Raw genomic sequence first — 14,448 nt, 5'->3', positions numbered from 1 at the left:
GTTCCCGCTTCTCCAATTTTAGACTTACATTCTGCCTTTGAAGAATTTGGGGTCTCCTAAATCCCCTCTCTTTAATGTCTAACAAAGGCATTGAGAGCTTTGGTGGCGATTCCTTTGGTATCCCCAATTTCAACAATAAGATGGTTAAAATGTGTGTGGTGGCCAGGTGTGGTGGCTTACACCTGTAATCCCAGCACTTTGGGAGGCCGAGGTGGGCAGATCACGAGATCAGGAGATCAAGACCATCCCGGCCAACGTGGTGAAACTCTGTCTCTACTAAAAATACAAAAATTAGCTGGGCGTGGTGGCGCACACTTGTAGTCCCAGCTATTTGGGAGGCTGAGGCAGGAGAATTACTTGAACCTGGGAGGTGGAGGTTGCAGTGAGCCAAAATTGCACCACTGCACTCCAGCCTGGAGACAGAGCGAGACTCCATCTCAAAAAGAAAGAAAGAAAAGAAAAGAAAACAAAAGGAAGGAAGGAAGGAAGGCAGGCAGCAAGGAAGGAAGGAAAGAAAGAAAGAAAGAAGGAAAGAAAGAAAAAGGAACAAAAAAAGAAAGAGGGAAAGAAAAAGTGTGTGTGTAAAACAGAGTGAGCAAGAAGTCTGGAGCTGTGGAAACAGCGCAGGATTTATAGTCAAGACAGTCTATAGGCAGACAGTCCTGGGTTTAAGTCCTGGATCTGCACCCTTTCAGATATCAGACATTCACCAATGGATCCCTATTTGACTCTTTTCTTTCCTTAAAAAGTTTGTGTAGTGTGTTACACATTCACTTTCTATGACTTTTCACGCTTGTGAGTATACAATCGTGGCAGTGTTACTTGTTTACACCGGGCACATTTGACAAACAGTACATTAAATAAGTACTTATAAGTACTGCTATAGTTGAGGTTCCTAATAGTGGTGGCTTTGGCTAAGAGAGAGCAAAGAGGGACAAAGAGAAAACCTCAGGCCTTGAACACATTTTTCCCCTTTTGGCTGAATGTGATTCCCAGATCTGAGGTGGAATGGAAGGAGGAAGTGTGGCTTGTTCCTTCCACCTATCCTTCTGCCTGATCACACCTTCTGAAGTCCTACCCTGATGTAACCGTTCAGTGCATGCCCATGGTGCTTACATCAGCCCTCCATGCACAATGTAAAGATAAGAATGATAACAATGTTTTTTTTTTTGACACAGGGTCTCTGTTGCACAGGCTGGAGTGCAGTGGTGCAATCTCGGCTCACATAACCTCCACCTCCTGGGTTCAAATGATCTTCCCACCTTACTCTCTTGAGTAGCTAGGACTACAGGCACACACCATCACACCCAGCTAATATTTGTATGTTTTCTGAAAATGGGGTTTCGCCCTGTTGCCCAGGCAGATCTCAAACTCCTGGGGTCAAATGATCCACCCGCTTTGTCCTCCCAAAGTGCTGGGATTATGAGCGTTAAGCCACTATGCCTAACCTGTTTTTTTTAACATGATGCTTTTAAACTTAATGCATTTGGGGCAGATTTAATGCATAAAAAGTGGGAAAAGGTAGAGGCCTAGGAAGATATCTAGTTGCACTTCCCGTAATATGAAACATGGCCCTCCGAATGCGCTGTCAACACATCTGTCCTTGTAAGTTTCCCTGCTTTGAGCCTCAGTTCAGTCACCACTTACAAGAGGTTCCTTGATGGGAGGGCTATTTCTCCAGTTTACTCGTTGATGTCAGCCCTCCAAGTTGGGATATGATGGGCTGAGGAACCCTGAGCTTTAGACTAGCTAAGTGGTGGGACCAGCTGTTGATTGATTGTCCTCTGATGAAGCCCACATCAGTCACTTACCTTGAGCCCAGGAGGTTGAGGCTGCAGTGAGCCATGATCATACCACTGTACTCTGGCATGGGTGACAGAGTGAGACCCTGTCTCAAAAACAAACAAAAATTTGGGAATTCCAAGTCTGTTCTATTTTTTTAATAGTGGACACATTTTCAGAAGGGCATAAGGACTTTTCTAAGTCTAAAACCTTTCTGGACTTCATCTTCCTCTTTTATAAAATGAGAATAATTCTTCACTATGAGGTAATCATACCTTGTTGTATATTCAGGCATTTCACTAAATCAGCCTGGTCACCTTTAAATTTTTTAGTAGAAGTACCCCTGCTGGAAATCCAGACTTTCCTCCTTGATCAGGTATATTCCCCAGAGGGCAGGACTAATAATCCCCAGATATGGTCATAGCATTGTTTTCTTCCTCTGCCCTGATGCCCCACCCTGGGCTTCAGGGGCAAGACTTTCCCTAATGATTCTTCCACTCGCAGTTCATTATTTCAGTGCATTCCTGTGGAAAGCTCTATATAAGTATTTGTTGCTTAAAAGTTTGGGAATCCCTTGGCTGGGCACAGTGGCTCACGCCTGTAATCCCAGCACTTTGGGAGGCCAAGGCAGAAGGATCACTTGTGCCCAGGAGTTTGAGACCAGTCTAGGCAACGTAGTGAGACTTCTTTTCTACAAAAAAGCTTTAAAAAAAGTTAGTGGGGTGTGGTGGCAGGCATCTGTAGTCCCAGCCACTCAGAAGGCTGACGTGAGAGGATCACTTGAGGCCAGGAGGTCGAGGCTGCAGTGAGCCATGATCACACCACTGCACTCTGGTGCGGGTGACAGAGACCCTGTCTCAAAAACAAACAAAAATTTGGGAATCCCAAGTCTGTTCTATTTTTTTAATAGTGGACACATTTTCAGAAAGGCATGAGGACTTTTCTGAGTCTGAAAACCTAAAATTCTCTAATTGACAATTTTGAATATCTTTGGGAGGAAATGCACAATCCATGATCAGACCAGAATATACTGAGAAAATAATTTATTAAATTGTAAATTGGGAAATTTTTTAATAAGTTTAGTAATAATGATTAACGAGATCATGAATTTGTCTGTTGGAGATTTAAATTTTAATGAAGTTTTTTTAAAAATCAAGAAATTCCCTTAAAAGTAAACATTAGTCCTTTGCTCTAAACTTTCAGGCTAGATTATTTCTTTGGTTCAGGACTTAAACCTTTAAACTCTCCCTACTCCAGACTGAATCCAAGACAATCTGACTAATAGAGAAGCAGGAGTCTTAACAGATGTGTGTGAGATTTTCTAGCAAGAAATGAAGTAGGAGGCACAGAAATACTTGAGAAAAATCTGAGTTTCATTTTATCAAAGAAGCTCATTGCAGTATATATCAGGTTAGTACAATGGCTCTTCAAATAAATTCCTTGAAAAAGGAAACAGGGCGGGCATGGTGGTTCACTCCTGTAATCCCAGCACTTTGGAAGGCTGAGGTGGGCGGATCACTTGAGGTCAGGAGTTCGAGACCAGCCTGACCAACATGGAGATATCTCATCTTTACTAAAAATACAAAATTAGCTGGGCGTGGTGGCACACGCCTATAATCCCAGCTACTTGGGAGGCTGAGGCACGAGAATCCCTTGAACCAGGGAGGTAGAGGTTGCAGTGAGCCGAGATAGTGCCACTGTACTCCAGCCTGGGCAACAAGAGCAAAACTCTGTCTCAAAAAAAAAAAAAGGAAAGAAAAAAGAAAAGAAGAAAATGAAAACAAATGACCTCGACTGGAACACAAGCAAAATATAAATATATGTGCATATGTACATGTTGCCTCCTAACTTCCTTTACATTGATTTGGTTAACTTTAAATAATATGTAGGATTTCACAGCTTCTCTTAGAGAAGGGAATTGAATGTTAAGCTGTTCAGTCATGATAGCTAGATCTCTTATTGTTATGGCTCATGCTTTTGTTACAAAATCAGTTAACCATTTTACCAAATACATCTAGTTGTTACACTTTCATAGTGCAGGTAGAGCAGGAGAAAACAAGAGGTTACTTGATGGGAGGGCTATTTCTCCAGTATACTCCTTGATGTCAGCCCTCCAAGTTGGGTTATGATGGACTGAGGAACCCTGAGACTAGCTAAGTGATGGGACCAGCTGATGACCAACTGTCCTCTGATGAAGCCCACATCCTGGGAATGGAACTGCTTGCAAGCCTCTTCAATCCACTGCAGGCCTTTGCCTTCTCTGACACCATCCACATCTCCTTGCCAAGGATCTGAAGATGCAAGTTGCAGAGTCTGGTAGACTGAATACCACTTAGGCAAAACAAGAAGCATCTTCTGTTCAAGTCCCTGCTGCTTGTCATTCATAATTTAATGAGGCTGGAAATCACCCACATTTCCTCCCATTCAGTGCCTGGATCCATGATGTATTTAAGCACCAAGCCCATGCCCTAAGTGCCCCCAGGGTGGCTCTGCCCCACAGTGGTGGCTCCTCTCTTTCACTCGCTCTTTGCTGTTTCATGGCAAACTCATGTCGAGGCTTTGTTTTTACTTCACTCTGGGCACCTTGGCTCATTCAGATTCCTTGAGACTCCGATCATGCACCACCATGATATCTGCTGGGACACTCAACAATCTTTCACACAGAAGCCAAACAACATCCTGATGAGAAAAGGATGGACTACAGATGGCCTGAAGCAATCTGCTGTTGAAACCTTTTGAGGGTTGCCAAGGTAAATGGTGTCTTTACTGAGAGCTCTGCTGCAAAGTAACTCCATGTTACTTTAGACCCACCAGAAATAGGCAGACATTGAACTCAAGGGACAACCCTTTACAATCATATCTTGCTGCCAAACGCTCCCCTTAGCACCCTTTTCTCCAGCATGTTATCTGGCATGTGTAGAGTGTTTCTGGCTTTATCTTTGCCTATGACAAGTTCTTTTTGGTTCAGTTGATAATATTTCCCCCAAACCCAGAATAGATAAGAAATCACTGGAATTTACATCTGATTACCCTAGATTCATTCTCCCACATCACAAGGCCCCACGTTACAAGGAGGAATGGTATGTGTTTGCCATGTTGGTGTTTCATTAGTATTTTTTTTAAGTTGAAATTATGTGTTACTTTTCTGAGGAAGTAGCCAGAATACTCCTCTCTCAAATTGATAAATCTACTGGCACAATTTGAAGTCAGACGTTATTTCTAACCAAATTATATTCTTTTGTCTGCCATGATAGCTTGACAGTTTTAATATCTGAAGGCAGGCCTATATGATAATCCCAGCAGTATTCTGGAGATAAGATTTTAGAGGGTTTGTTGAGAAGGAAATACTTGTTTAGGTGGCTTTCATCATGCCACTCAGCTTCTATGTCATTTTTCTTGTCCAGGAGGATTCCCTTAAAGCACTCCTGGGTGATGTTGAGAACCTGAATGGGTGTTCCTCCAAAAATGGCCGCATGGTAATAAAAATCCCCCTGGCCAAATGGAATATATGCTGCCGACTCTTTCCGCCTCTCGTAGGTAAAGTCATCAGGATCTGCCTTGTACCACCAGGCCTGTAGCTGAGCCACCGACTGGCCCAGGGTCTCCACCCCAAAATGGTCTTGGAAGACCTGGTCCACATCCATGCAGAAGAGGAAGTCAACCTCGTGTTGGATATGGGCCAAGATGTGCTCCCCGATGGTCTTCATACGCATCATGCTGATGTCTTGCCACCTCTTCTCTGGCTTGACCTCAAACACTTTGAAGGAACGCAGAGGACCCAGCTCTATAAACGGCACCTTGGAGACATCATCCACCATGACGTAAAATATGACTTTGTGGCCGACCATGAAGTACCTATTAGCAGATGTTATGAACTCCTCCAAGTAATGCTCAATATATCTGAAACAAAGAAGAAAAGCAAAACATTTAACATCTGGGATTCCTGAAAGAAACCACATGCTATTATAATCATCTTGTCTATATTTTATGGTTAACAGGAGAATGATTTCTTCCCACCCTGGGTGTGTTTTCATGTCAGTGCAACACCCCTGGCTATTCTCCACCATTTAGTCACTCAGTCCTTGGGGAGCTGGAATGACTTATCTGACTGCCAATTTTGGAAGAGCAACTAGAACTAGACATGCACTGCCTTGTCCTTCCTCTTCTCTGGCTCTTAGAAGCCAGCCAGTCCAAGAGAGCATGTGTTCTCAACTGCTCTGGGTTTTGCAGGAAGCTTACTGGTACAGGATCTATTCCCACATCCAGTGGCCTATAGGTGTCTGGATGCCTAAGTCTTTCTAACTCTGGGGGTTGAATATTTAGGAGACCCAGGGCCTGCAGATATAAGCCACATTCTCCAATATCAGCTTTAACTATAATGAAGGTGATATTTACCACCCTGTGCCTATCTTACCCCTTTGTATAATTTACCAATTGGTTCAGATTTTGGACAGTCAAAGGGGGTACTAGTTCTTGAGCTCCACTCAAAAGCCCTAACATAAGCCTCAATGTTGTTACTGCCAGACCAGATACAAGAGTGATGTGACCCTTGGAACCACTGGGAACGCATTAAGCCCAAACAGCAGCACTCTCTTGTCCTCCTCTGTGATACGGAGAATGAGTTACAAGATCTAGATCTGCTTTCATTTTACATAGTTATCCTATGAGCCTCCCACTAGTCACCTAAAACACCAATCCACTGTCCACACACCATCATTATAAAGTCCAGATACTAGAGTGAGCAACCTCTGATTTAACCTTATTTTAACCACTTTTTCTTTGTCTTAAAAAAAAAAAACGGTGTTAGCAGTAAGCCACATTAGGTGGTTGAGTAAATGTAGATGAAAAAAGAAGATAAAAAAATTAAAAGAAATTAAAAAAACAAGAAGAAGGAAATAAAGGACTATGTTTTTTAGAGCAGTTTTAGGTTCATGACAAAATTGGGTCAAAAGTACAGAGAGTTCCCACATACCTCCTGCTCTCACATTTGCAGAGCCCCTTGCTACTATCAACATCCTTGCACCGGAGTGGTACATTTGTTACAATCGATGAAGCTACACTGACATCTCACTATCACCCAAAGTCCATAGTTTACATTAGGGTTCATTCTTGATGTGGGACATTCTAAGGATTTAGACAAAACTATAATGACATGTATCCACCATTATAGTACCATACAAAATAGCATCACTGCCCTAAAAATTCTCTGAGCTTTGCTTATTAATCCCTCCCTCCCTGAACACCCCCTCACAATCACTGACCTTTTTACTGTCTCTATAGTTTTATCTTTTCCAGAATGTCATATAAGCACACAGCATGTAGCCTTTTCAGTGTGGCTTTTTTTTTTTTACCTAGTAACATGCATTTAAGGTTCTTTCATATCTTTTCATTACTTGATAGCTCATTTCTTTTTAGCACAGAATAATATTCCATTGTCTGGATGTGCCATAGTTCATTTTTCTATTCACCTACCAAAGGACATCTTGGTTGCATCCCAAGTTTTGGCAATTAGGAAATAAAGCTTCTATAAATATTCATGTGCAGTTTTTGTGTAGACATAAGTTTTTAACTCATTTGGGTGAATACCAAGGAGCACAACTGCTGGATCGTATGGTAAGAGTATATTTAGTTTTGTAAGAAACTGCCAAATGGTCTTCCAAAGGGGCTGTACCATTTTACATTCCTACCAGCGATGAATAAGTGTTCCTGTTGCTCCACATCCTTGCCAGCATTCAGGGTTGTCAGTGTTTTGAATTTTGGCCATTCTAGTAGGTATTCAGTGGTATTTTAACTATTTATTCATTTGAAAAACATTTTATTGGTGTCTTCTGTAAGCCCAAGCTATAGACTATCTTGTGAAGCCATGGTATGGAGATTACCAGGAAGAGGAAGAATAGACCAGATGGCTTAATACAACTTGTCCAAACCCTAAACTCATGTGGACTGAATTTAATGTGCTGAGCACACTACTGGCCAATGATGGTGTTTTGTGAGTAATAATGACTGGCACTTCTTTTCTCTTTTTGTTGCTGCTTGGATTTCCTTTCTTTGTTACCAAAATAAAGTGTGCTTTTAATGTTGGCACGTGGTAATCCAAGGTTTATAGTATTGATTCTTTAAATGGAGCGAATGTATCTGAGGAATATAAAAAGGGACTTCAACATGGCTCTGTGGCTAGTGGCCAGGAAATCCTTCAGTATTCTGGGACTTCAAGAAAAATCTATTGTGCCCTGAAGCTTGGGAAACAATACCCGGGTGGGGTGGGGTGGGGTCGAGTGCAGGGGAGAGTCATTGTGAGGTTTCACATTGTTTAGCGATTAAAGCACTGCAGTTGGCTCCACACATTGTTGCTTGAAAACAAACCAAACATCACACCTCCTAAAAGTCCAAATCCACTTTAGAGATTTATTGCTGCTGAATACAAACAGTCCTCTCTCGCCTCAGAGCTGAGGACAGAGTGCTTTCACCAGGATGTGCACTTAAAGTTTAGTTGTGCAGAGTTGGAACTAGATGGCTGAAGCCATTGTGGGGCATTGGGGAATGTTCTGTTCTTTTTGGAAACACCAGGATCAAATCAATCTGCAATGTGGCTAGGTTTTGTGGCAAAGGATTAGGTAAGCTGAGCACTGGCTCCCGACTTATACTAGTACAGATTCTTCTAGTAAACATGTCAAAACTCCACAGTTACCCTTCTTTGTTAGAGACACGACATAGGTCCCTAGGATCAGCACACTCAGTGACATTAGAACTTGATTGGTATTTGTTAATGACAGAACAGTAATAGCTGCTGGGCTCTGGGTTGGGGAAGGTTATCTTTGGAGAACTATCAGATCTTTACAGAGCTCTGTTTTAAGCCCCACCTTGGCAAAGCTCAGATCAACTTGAACCTTTAACTTCCATTATACAAGGCAAGGGAATCAACTTTCCATGAGGCTTCTTCAGAAGAGATACAGACAGAAAGCCCCAGAGGGCAGAAAAAAAATATAGGAAAATTGGACTTTCAGTCTTATTTTGGAAACAAAAAAAAAGGAAAATTCTCCAAAAAAGTAAAATGGATTATCTTTAACGACTAATATTAGAGCTAGAACTTTCAAGTAAGAAGGATTGCAGTTTTTCTGCACCATATGTTCTGAACAAGGGAGCTGAAACTGGAACCTATTCAACCTTTGGAAGAGCAAGCTCTGACCAGCCAAATCTCCTAGGGCCAAATCCTCCATGAGGGAAAAAGAAGTGATCTGAAGAACCCACAGAAGAGCGGTCAGCTGTGTTCCAGCATGGAAAACCACTGTGCTTAGGTCACTCTGCACCTAGAACTTGCTATGAATCTCTCTGTAGTTGGTCCTGGGCCATAGAGCATAGAAAAAAGAATGATGCACTCTGGGCTGTCTAGCAGCTAGCACTTGTGGAATTTCTAAAGGAAGCCAAGGTGGTCAGGGAGGAGGTTGTTGTGGGTATGCTGCTGACCCTGGGTTTGGTGGGTGGAGCAGACAATTTTTCCTGCAACCCAAGGCCCTCATTTTGAGGTGGGAATGAATGGACTTACCTACTATTATTTTGTTCTCAGCATTTTAGGGCCTCAGCAGAAAGGAGACTGAAACAGTCCCATGAAAACATTCTCCTATCTAATCAAAAAATCATGGCTGGCCTCCATCAGTTCAGGAGTCTCCACACTAACATTTTGATAGTGGAACAAGAAAAAGTCTGGACAGTTTTATCAGTGACACCTACCTTCCAATAGCAAAAACCGTCAACCCCACGGTAATTTTCTGTTTGGCATAATAATTTTCTAGGATGGCTTTGTTGTAAGTGCCTTCCCACACAACCGGCGCCTTCCATTTGGTCACTGTCACAACCTCTGGGCGTTTCCTGGTGATAAAACATAAAGTCCCCTGAGTCAGGGCAGCTTTGCCATTGTGGGGTAGAGACTTTCCAAGGAAAAGGGGGGTCAGTTATGATCTGCAGGGACTGTCCTTGAATCCTGACTGTAGCTTAACCCCAAACACTTGGCTGGGAGGTGTGCCATTTGCAGGGGTAGCATCTTCTGGGTGAGGAAGAGGAGGTTTTGATTCAGGTGTCTTTGAGGGCTATTTTTTTTCCTTTTCCTTTTTTTTTTTTTTTTTGAGACAGTCTCGCTCTGTCATCCTGGCTGTAGTGCAGTGGCATTATCTTGGCTCACTGTGCAGCCTCCACCTCCTAGGTTCAGGTGATCCTCCCACCTCAGCCTCCCAAGTAGCTGGGATTATAAGCATGTACCACCATGCTTGGCTAATTTTTGTATTTTTAGTAGAGGTGGGGTTTCGCCACGTTGGCCAGGCTGGTCTTGAACTCCTGACCTCAGGTGATCCACCCACCTCAGCTTCCCAAAGTGCCAGGATTACAGGTATGAGTACCGTGTCTTCTGAAGGCTATTTTGGGGGGCCATTATGAGGCTCTTAACCTCTACATTTCATATTTTCTTTCCTCTTCTACTTTCTTTGTTCTCTTCCTACTTCTAAATCCCTTTTCCTACTTCCCCAGCCCCTTCCTAAACTACCAGTAGCACCCTAGGGTGTTATTTATCCCTGTGGATGTCATCTGAGCTTAAGGAGATCCTAAGCCTTGATACAGGCAGATGAGAGAGTGACATTAGGTTTGAAAGAGAAAAGGCTGTTTCTGGCCTTTTGTCAGAAGGGATATCTGGGTGGGAACCTGGTTATTGGCCAAAAAGAACCCTAGATTAAAGAGATTCTGATGTTACTGCTCACTTAATAAACAAAGGACAAAGGCGCCAGAAAGGAAGGGACTTCATAGAGGCCCACCAAGGCCAAGGCTGGAGCGCAGGGCTCTGGCAAGGACCTTCTTAGACCAGGAGCCTCTTTACTAGGAACACAAAAGGGGTGAGAGGGAGGGTGCTTTGCTGTGCTCAGAGAGCTTGAACTGGACTTGGCAAGGTCAACAAAAACACAGGAAGCAATGACAAAGCCCAAAACTGCGAAGCCCTGAAGGGTAAATGCAGAAAGCACAGAGCCGCTTGGGCCAGCATGAGGGTGGAGCTCCAGGCAGGGGGAGGCTCCGACTCCTCATTGGCCTAGGAGGTGGGGGCATTTTCCCCCTTGGGAAGCAGAGACTGGCACAGATCATTTAAATTCAAACCCCAGTATGGGCCTGGCACCCTGCTTGGCATTTTCTTGTACTTCACTGGGTTCACTGCGGGCAGCATCTTGGTTCAACCCTGGGAAGGCATGTGACTGGGGCAAAGTCCTGATGATTCCTGCTGGCTGCACTGGCTCTTGTAAGGCTGTCAGGGAGAGGTTAGCAAATACCTCGGGCCAGCAAGGCCAGTGGAGGGCTGGGTTTTCACAGAACCGCCCTACCCATCAGCAAAGCTGGGTTTTCCCACAGCGAGGCTGAGGAGCACAGCTGGGTCATCCCCTCCCTCACCCTAGCCTCAGAGTGGAAAGGAGCCTCAGTAGACTCTCGTCTCAGGCCTTCTGTCCCTTATCCCCAAACAGTGCACTCTGTAGTTCTTGAGCTGACTCTGCCCTCCCACCCCAGTCCCAGGCATCACATCTAGTCTGCTTCCCAGGTTCTGTCACAGCTGGAACTGGCCTACTGCCAACATTTTCCCCGCCCCACAGCTGGAATTGCCCCAGGTTGGTCCAGATGGCAGAGAGGGGAAACACTTTCAGGGTGCTCTCTTGGTTCACCTCATCTTGTCTGGAGTCTCAAACTCTAAGACCTAGCTCTGCCTTCAGCACCCCAGGTACGCCTGCTGCATGGAAGACACAGTTGCCCTTGGTTTCCCTCAGTCATGAAAGAAGCTACCATGCACACTGCACCAACCTGTGCCAGGCACCCATCACGTACACTTTCTCATTTAGTCGCTGCAACAGCCTTGCAATGTATCATGTCCATGGTCCAGATAACAAAACCAAGTCTCAGAGCAGCTTATTATCTTGTCCAAGGCCAAGCAGCTGGTCACTGACGATGGCAGCTAACACACACTGAGCAATTCCTGTGAGACTAGGCACTGTGCAAAGCACTCACCCTTCTGAGGTAGGTGCTATTTTCATTCCCACTTTATCAGTGAAGAAGCTAGCACAGAGAAGTCAAGTAACTTGCCTGAGGTTGTACAGCTAGTGCTAGGTTAAAGCTGGGATTTAAACAAGATCATCTGACACTGGAGTCCATGCTCTGAGCTGAGCCACCACCTATACTGTTTCTTATATGCCATTTCATTCCTCTGCTGATGAAGTTGGGGTTAAAACCCAGGTTTGTCCTCATCTAAATGTAACACTATTTCCACTTAAAAAATAAGCCGGGTGCAGTGGCTCACGCCTGTAATCCCAGCACATTAGGAGGCTGAGGCAGGTGGATCACTTGAGGTCAGGAGTTTGAGATCGGCCTAACCAACATGGTGAAACCCTGTCTCTACTAAAAAAATTCAAAATTAGCCAGGCTTGGTGGTGCACACCTGTAATTCCAGCTACTTGGGAGGCTGTGGCAGGAGAATTGCTTGAACCCAGGAGGCAGAGGTTGCAGTGAGCCGAGATCACATCATTGCACTCCAGCCAGGGCAACAACAGCAAAACTCCATCTCAATAAATAAATAAATAAAAAGGAATTATTTTTATTTACATTGGCATTTTCGTCAATTCGGACTGAGAAGTGATGAGACTTTTGTTGTTGTTTTTACACAACAGCATCTGAGCAGGAAGGAAAGCATCTCAGCAGCTCTTTCCTGGCCCTTTTTCCTTTCTTTTTAATGCCCCATCTTTGTGATTTAGGACTTCTTCCAACAGCACCACGTTGTAGCTTACATGGTGCTTTTAGTCCTGTAAAACGCTTAGCTTTGTTGAATGATGAGATTGCAAACCAAAAACCAATAAATAAATAAATAACCCACACAGCTATCTTATACTTCTGTAACTGTTTCTGAACTTAAAACTCTCTTCATTGCACCTCATTCACTGCATCTTAGTTTTAGCCTGTCAAAGATCTTTTAGTAGTTCTAACCTAGCCCACTAGCTAAGTCTTGTAACTGTGTATAAGCTGGGCATTTGGTGATATTATTTTTTTAAAAAGGAAAATGAGGAATAGGTATAGTTATTTAATACTTAACGGTGCACCAGGAGCTAAGTGCTTGACTTTTATTCTCTCATTTAATCTTCACGACCACTCTATGAAGTGGGTGCTATCATCATTCCCATTTTGCAGATAAAGTGGAGGGTAGGAAAGAGGAAGGGAATGGAGCCTTTTGCCATTTAATTTATATAAAAGACCCAACTGGGTGGCTGATCCCTTGACGCACATTTCCCAGTTCCCTGGTCTATACCAGGTCATCCTGCTAAGCACTGAGATGGGAGAAATGAGACCCAGTCCTTCCCCTTGAGAATCTCTCAGTCCCGACAGGTGGTCCACCTGCTACACACTCCTCAACCACATGATCACTCAGTCCAGGTCTTCTAGAAGAACTGAGTCAGAAAACCAGAGTCCAGTTTAATTACTTGGCTTCCTTCAAGTAGGAAGAAAAAGTAGCAATATTAAAAATTAATGTTGAATTAAAAATTAAAGTATTCTATTTCCCAGCTGTTAATTATTTGATTTCACTGACAATTCCAGCATGTCAGTGACCCTGACTACAAAGCCACACAACAGCCTGAAAATGCAGGCAGTTGGGGATAATGAGGAGGAGGGAGAATGAGATCAAGATCTGCTTCCTGCATGAACCGCTACATGGAGGAGTCTTAGTCATCAAAAACCACAAAACCCCCAAAAAAAGAAGTGATAGAGGGCAGCTCACGCATATGCAAAAGCTAGTCTTTGACAATGTCAACTGCCAGAGAAGTCCTAGATCACAAAGATAGGGCACTAAAAAGAAAGGGAAAAGTGCCAGGAAAGAGCTGCTCAGATGCTTTCCTTCCAAGTAGGGCATGCAATGATGTGATGCCAGAGTGTGCAGTTCCACAGAAGATTCCCCCAAAATAAAAGGGCCCCCTAACCAAAGCACACACCTCCCTAGGTTATTGGCAGCTTTTAAATTTTATGTATTTATTTATGGTACATTTTGGTACCCAAGGGTTGGGTAGAGGAAGCATTAAAATTCTATGAATCGTGCAGTAGGTTTAAAAAAGATGTGGAATACATACAACTCATTATTATTATTATTATTATTATTATTATTACTTAAGACAGGTTTCGCCTTGTCACCCAGGCTGAGGGTAGCAGCACGATTACAGCTCTCTGCAGCTTCAACTTCCGAGGCTCAAGTGATCCTCCCACCTTAGCCTCCTGAGTAGCTGGGACTAAAGGCATGCACCACCACATCCAGCTAATTTTTGATTTTTTTGTAGAGACAATTTTTGATTTTTTGTTTCACTAAGTTGCCTAGGCTATTCTTGAACTCCTGGACACAAGCGGTCCTCCCACCTCAGGCTCCCAAAGTGCTGAAATTACAGGTGTGAGCCACTGTGCCCAGCACAACTCATTATTGGCTGAATTCCCTCTAAGCAACAGCAGGCTGGCTATACAGGGGTGCAGAGAAAAGCTGATGGCAACATGAACAGGGATGGCAGAGTGGCTGTGGAATGGAGAGAAGGGGATGAAATGGAAAGGATTTTGGAGGAGGAATTGACAGAACATGCTAATGAATTAGACTGTGAGATAGATAGAGGAAAAGGTCTCTCA

At 43.7% G+C, this 14,448-nt stretch overlaps 1 protein-coding gene across 3 annotated transcripts in view; it reads right to left on the bottom strand.

Moving 5' to 3' along the window:
• Positions 1–2,808: 2,808 nt before the first annotated feature.
• GGTA1 (glycoprotein alpha-galactosyltransferase 1 (inactive)) overlaps positions 2,809–14,448 on the bottom strand; it is a 103,207-nt gene continuing 91,567 nt past the window's right edge. For 2 of the 3 annotated variants that reach the window (XM_012458218.3, XM_012458219.3), the window contains exons 7-8: positions 9,511–9,648; positions 2,809–5,682 (exon numbers count right to left, since the gene is read on the bottom strand). In XM_012458218.3, the coding sequence (XP_012313641.2) occupies positions 4,989–5,682; positions 9,511–9,648 (832 nt within the window). In that variant the 3' untranslated portion in view covers positions 2,809–4,988. The remainder of the gene's footprint in view (positions 5,683–9,510; positions 9,649–14,448) is intronic. The other variant, XM_012458220.3, reaches the window with a different exon arrangement.

This window comes from Aotus nancymaae, unplaced genomic scaffold, assembly GCF_030222135.1.
Source record: "Aotus nancymaae isolate 86718 unplaced genomic scaffold, 86718_ANA_hifiasm-v0.15.2.pri h1tg000003l, whole genome shotgun sequence".
NCBI lineage: Eukaryota > Metazoa > Chordata > Mammalia > Primates > Aotidae > Aotus > Aotus nancymaae.
The sequence above is the reverse complement of the archived record's forward strand: the minus strand, read 5'-3'. Positions and strand labels throughout refer to the sequence as shown.